Source organism: Phodopus roborovskii, unplaced genomic scaffold, assembly GCF_943737965.1.
Source record: "Phodopus roborovskii unplaced genomic scaffold, PHOROB, whole genome shotgun sequence".
In the NCBI taxonomy this organism is placed as follows: Eukaryota; Metazoa; Chordata; class Mammalia; order Rodentia; family Cricetidae; genus Phodopus; species Phodopus roborovskii.
In genome coordinates, this window is record NW_026126525.1 from 15,722,534 (window position 1) to 15,728,878 (window position 6,345).

The following is a 6,345-nucleotide window of genomic DNA, read 5'->3' on the forward strand; positions in this document are numbered from 1 at the left end:
GCTGTCATTAGGCTGAGGTAAAGTGAGCTATATTTACTTACACTTGATTTTTATTTTATTAAAAATAAATTCTTCTCTCATTCAATATATTCAGACCATAGTTTCCCCTCGCTCCACTTCTCCCAGCTCCTCCTGCCTATCTCTCTTCCTCCTCAGGTCCATATCCCCTCTGTTCCTTTTCAGAAAAGAACAGACCTCTGAAAGGCAACAGCCAAACATGATAAAACAAGATACAATAAGACAAGGCAAAACCCCTCATCTTGATGTAGGCCAAGGCAGGTTAATAGGAGGAAAAGAGTCCTAAGAGAAGGTAAAAGAGTCAGAGGCACACCCACTCCCAAGGTAGATCATTTCTATAGTCTGCCACTTAAACTTTTTGAAAACAGTAGTGAATATTCTTCCTTTTATAAAATAAAATCCTAAAATTTCTAAATTCCTAGATATCTGTGAAATGAATATCCTTAAACTAATAGAAATGAAGCATATTGCCTACAATTTTATAACAGTATTATGTACTATACATCATTATTTATATTTACTTATTAAAAATAGTTGAGTGTGTATTTTGAATGTCAATATTTTAGTATTCTATGCTCTGATATCCTAGGATCACAAGTACTGTAGTAATGAATTATCAGTTAATTTACATTATGGGGGAATTACTTAGTTAATTTGATCTTACCCCATAGTAAAACATGTGGCTTTCTAAAAGTTAGTTTTCTTCTTCTTAGTAAGATGGTGCTTACAATTTTAGGATTGGTTGTTTGTGTGGCAAATGGAAGCCATAAAAATTAGTTAATACAACAAAATATTAGCTAATACAACATGGTCTTTATCTGTGTGAGTGAAGAGAAGTTATCACTGTTTTGTGTGTATCAAAAAATCCCAAGAATGGATATTTAGATTGTACTAGAATATGATGGCTAATTTACTGAAACTTAGTATTTAATGTAATAATCACTCTTGTCTCAAAAATGCAGCCAATTATTGAGTGGATAAACTAGGTAGGTTTTATGTTTCCTGATGTGTGTGTTAGCACTCACACACACACACACACACACACACACACACACACACACACATGCATGTGCACACACACACACACACGTACAGATACAAATGATGTATATGAATGAACAAACTTTGGTTTACTTTTGAGTATTTTTAAGGTTCTAGGACACATGATGAAGAAATGAACTAGACAGATGCTCGCACATCATTATTTTGTTCTCAGTCACCAGCACAAATCTACACACTGCTGCCAAGTGCTTATGACTGTTGCATTAGTTATCAGTGACAACTGTGCTCTGTCTCAATAACTTAAAGGATGGAGTGACTCAGTTTATTCTTTCAGTGTATTGTCTTTGCTCCCTCTATTAACTACCCTGAAAAGCCAGTCAAGAGGCTCACAGAATACACTTGTGCAGCTGACCACTCTTCTGCAGATTACAAAACAAATATGAATTTTATCACTCCTTAAAGTAAAATTATTTTTGCAACATATGAGCTATAATTTCACAGAACTTCTGACATATGAATGCAGTCAAGATGAGTTACCTATGTCAGTGAGAACGATGAGGGCCAATGCTTATTCAGTGAAAAAGTAGATACTGAGAAGCTTCTATAGCCCATGCCCTTGCCAGGTACCAAAGGAACCTTGTTATTAGTGATAAGAGACATAGTGTCAGTCTCTAAGGAAATATAAATTTTTTCATTGTCAAAAATGTTTGAGAGTGGGCTGCAGAGAGCTCAGCAGTTGAGACCACTGGATACATCCCACCCCTGCCCCATCCCCCCACCCTGTCATGTGGTGGAGAGGGTGAGTAAAGATGCTCTCCTCTCTCTTGGCCTGTCACCTGTGATGGGTGACAGAGCATCAGCACTTGGGAAAGAGGGCTCATCTGGGCATCACAGCAGAGCTAACCCTGTTGGCAGGGTTATTACAGGTGAACAAGGCAGAGAAGATGAACATGGAACATCTGCCTCTGCCTCTCATCTGCCTCTCATCTCCCACCCATGGTGGGTGGGAGAGCTGGTCATAAGACCAGGAGAGCTATCCATACCAGTCACCAACTACAGCACTCAGAAGAGTGACCCTTGCACCTTCTTCCCTGGGCAACATAGTAGAGCTGACCCTGATGGTGTAGGTGTGGGAGAGCTGACATACTGTGATGGTGTGGAAGCAGGAATCCTGCCTCTTGCTCATTGCTGCAAGGCATGAATGAGCCTGGGGCAATGCTGAAGAGCTCATACCATTGGTGAGGACTGGGGAAAGAAAGCTGATGTGCTGACCAACCCTGCAACTAAGCCGGCCCAGAAAGAACAAGGGTTTTGAGTTGGCTTCCCCCAACATCCAATCCATTTATTATCCAGTAGAACACATGCAAGGGCACAGACCCAAAGCTGTAGGAATTCCAAGACACAGGGTAACAGCAGGACATCCAAGAGGAGCCGAGTGAGGGTCCAGCATTGATAGTATAGCAGAAACCAGAAACCCTGAACTAGATCAAGGACTCTTTGCAATGGACACTTGCAAGTAATGCTATATGGACTAAAAGGTTATTGTGACTTACTGTGTCACACTACACCTGCTATGAAGAAATTTTTCCTTTTATTTTTTCCTTTTTCATCTTAAGTTTTATTTTATCCTCCTCTGCTACCCCTAGCCCATCAATGCCTGGGGAAGGCAGGAGAGTCAGCACTGTGCTCATAAGAGCCAGAGAGCTGCCCCTGACCTCTGCCAGCTGCAAAGTTCCAGGGCGATCAGGCTCTACACCTCGCCAGGGCAGCACAAAAGAGCCAACCTTGTTAGTGGATATGTGAGAGACATCCTCATTTCTCCTCTGTGTTGTGGTAGTGTGGATAGGGGAATGATGCCCCACCCCTGCCACCCTCCCTTGCCCATCAGCATCTAAGCCAGGTGGGAGAGATGTCTCTGCCCCTTACCAACTGAACACTCAGAAGAGCAAGCCCTGTACTTTGGCAGAACAGCACAATAGAACCAACCCTGCTAACCCAGGTGTGGCGGAGCCAGTACTGAAGTTGTAAACATGGCAGAACTGTCCCCAACTTCTCATCTGGTGGACCAACCTTACAGCTGCTCAGACCCAGACCCAGGGTTATTACTTGGTCTCCCTCAACATGCATCCCATCTATGACCTACTAGAGCATGTGGTGAAAGAACCTGACCCACAAACCCAAAGCTGCACTATCTCCACAAAACAGGGCATAATAGGATGTCCAAGAAGAGTCCTAGTGAGAGTTCAGCATTGATATTGCAATAGGAACCAGAGACATAGAACCAGCCCAATGACTCTTTGGAATGAATGAAGATAAATGGACAAAGTGTTAATGGTGTGACTCACTGACTCACAGTGTCCTATTGCAGCTTCTATGAAAAGATTTTTAATTTCCCCCTTTAAAATTCTTTTTTCCTTTTTTTCTCTTGAATTTTGTAAGGAGTAAGGAGTTATGTAAGGAGTAAGGTTTTTCTGCCGGCTGCCTGGTCTTGTCCTGCTGCTGCTCCAGCCCCAATTAACACACCGAGACTCTGTATTTGATATTATGCTGTTGGCCAGTTACTAGTTTCTTATCGGCTAGCTCTGACTTAATTATTAACCTGTTTCTATGTATTTCCACGTGGTCTTACCAGCGAGAGGCGGCTGGCAGTTCTAGTCTCTCCAGATTCTCCATCTTGACTCCTCCTTCTTACTACTTTCTCTCTCCTCCTTGTCTCCTAGTCCCTCCTATCTTCCTTTCCAATTGGCTAACAGTGCTTTATTCATTAACCAGTATGAGAAACATATACAGGATGACATCTCCCATCAGGAGGATGCAAAGGTAAAGGAAAATGAATAGGATCAAGAAGCATAATATGAAAGACACAAAAATTAAGTAAAAAGAATATTTAAAAAAAAGGGGGGTCTGACTACTTTTTCAGAGTACGTAGGTTGAATTCCTAGCACTCATGTGGCAATTTAAAATTGTCTGTAGTTCTAAGTGATCAAACTCCATTTTAGAACTTCCATGGACATCAGGCCAGGCAAATGCTGTATAGTCCTACATGTGAAACATTCACACACGTGAAATAAAAATAAAATAAATAAAAATGGAAGTTCCAGGTTTACGGCGCCAGCTCTTGCGTGGGCAAGTTTCCTCCTGTCCTGGTTCCTGGGAGTATCGAGGATATCGCAGTCTCTGACCTGTGCCATCTGTCGCCATCCGGGCCTGCGGAGCCCACTGCAGGTTTTAGATGATTGCAAAGTTCATGACTCCTGTGATCCAGGACAACCCATCGGGCTGGGGTCCCTGTGTGGTTCCTGAGCAGTTTCGGGATATGCCCTACCAGCCTTTCAGCAAAGGAGATCGGCTGGGGAAGGTTGCAGACTGGACGGGGGCCACATACCAAGACAAGAGATACACAAACAAGTACTCCTCTCAGTTTGGTGGGGGAAGTCAGTATGCCTACTTCCATGAGGAGGATGAGACCAGCTTCCAGCTGGTGGGCACAGCCCGCACACAGAAGACTGCCTACCAGCGGAACCAGATGAGATTCGCACAGCAGAACCTCGGCAGAGACAAAGATCGCCGGAACATGGTGCAGTTCAACCTACAGACGCTGCCCAAGAGTGCCAAGCAGAAAGAGAGAGAAAGAATTCGCTTGCAGAAAAAATTCCAGAAGCAATTTGGAGTAAGGCAGAAATGGGACCAGAAGTCACAGAAACCCCGAGACTCTTCAGTTGAAGTTCGCAGTGACTGGGAGGTGAAGGAGGAGATGGACTTCCCTCAGCTGATGAAGATGTGCTACTTGGAAGTGTCGGAGCCTCAAGACATCGAGTGTTGTGGTGCACTAGAGTACTATGACAAAGCCTTTGACCGTATCACCACTCGGAGTGAGAAGCCTCTGCGGAGCATCAAGCGCATCTTCTACACTGTCACCACCACAGACGACGCTGTCATCCGGAAGCTGGCAAAAACACAGGGCAATGTGTTTGCCACTGACACCATCTTAGCCACACTCATGAGCTGCATGCCCTCCGTGTACTCTTGGGACATTGTCGTGCAGAGAGTCGGGTCTAAACTCTTCTTTGACAAGAGGGACAACTCTGACTTCGACCTCCTGACTGTGAGTGAGACAGCCAATGAGCCCCCTCAACTCGCCCCGCAACTTGGCCATGGAGGCCACTTACATCAACCACAACTTCTCCCAGCAGTGCCTGGGAATGGGGAGAGAAAGATACAATTTCCCCAACCCAAACCCATTTGTGGAGAATGACATGGATAAGAATGAGATTGCCTCTGTGGCTTACCGTTACCGCAGGTGGAAACTTGGAGATGATATTGACCTTATTGTCCGCTGTGAACACGATGGCTTCATGACTGGAGCCAATGGGGAAGTGTCCTTCATCAACATCAAAACGCTGAATGAGTGGGACTCCAGGCATTGTAACTGCATTGACTGGTGGCAGAAGTTGGACTCTCAGCACGGGGCTGTCATTGCCACTGAGCTGAAGAACAACAGCTACAAGTTAGCGCGGTGGACCTGCTGTGCTTTGCTAGCTGGATCTGAGTACCTGAAGCTCGGGTATGTGTCCCGGTACCATGTAAAGGACTCCTCACGTCATGTCATCCTGGGTATCCAGCAGTTTAAGCCCAATGAGTTTGCCAGCCAGATCAACCTGAGCGTAGAGAACGCCTGGGGCATCCTACGTTGTGTCATTGTCATCTGCATGAAGCTGGAGAAGGGCAAATATCTCATCCTCAAGGACCCCAACAAGCAAGTCATCCGAGTCTACAGCTTGCCTGATGGCACCTTCAGCTTTGAGGAGGACGAAGAGGATGAGGAAGAAGAAGAGGAGGAAGAGGAAGAGGAAGAAACTTAAGTGAGTCGGCTTGATGCACTAGTGTTCCACCCAGCTGCGCTTGTGCAGCATGTGTGTGGCTCCTACTTTCTGTGGCAGATGAAATAAAGGTTAAGTCCGTTTGGTTTCTTTTCCTTCAAAAAAAAAAAACAAAAAATGGAAGCTCCAGAATTGTGGTTAGAATTCTAGTTTTTTATTTTTATATTTTATTATTCTTAAACTAGTATTCTTCCTAAGGCATATAACCAATAAATATCTAACTTCAGAGGAAAACACAGTATACCATAATAAATATAGCTAATTGGAAAAAATATAACTGAAAGTGACTGAGTTTGTATATTCTCAGTAGCGAATTGGGATTTAACTCAATGAGATCAATAGGTTTCTGTGACTAAGAGTTACTTCATTAGTAGATTTTTCAGAAAACTACTGAAGAAAAATATCAACTCTTCATTCTTTCAATTACATCATTGTTTATTTTTAG

At 43.8% G+C, this 6,345-nt stretch overlaps 1 protein-coding gene across 1 annotated transcript; it reads left to right on the forward strand.

The window, feature by feature from the left end:
* The first annotated feature begins 4,158 nt into the window (after positions 1-4,158).
* On the forward strand, positions 4,159-5,901 carry LOC127232148 (eukaryotic translation initiation factor 3 subunit D-like). Its single transcript, XM_051198112.1, is given in 2 exon segments — positions 4,159-5,151; positions 5,153-5,901. Coding segments are annotated over 2 exon segments (1,629 nt in total). The 5' UTR covers positions 4,159-4,252; the 3' UTR covers positions 5,883-5,901.
* The last annotated feature ends 444 nt before the right edge of the window (positions 5,902-6,345 follow it).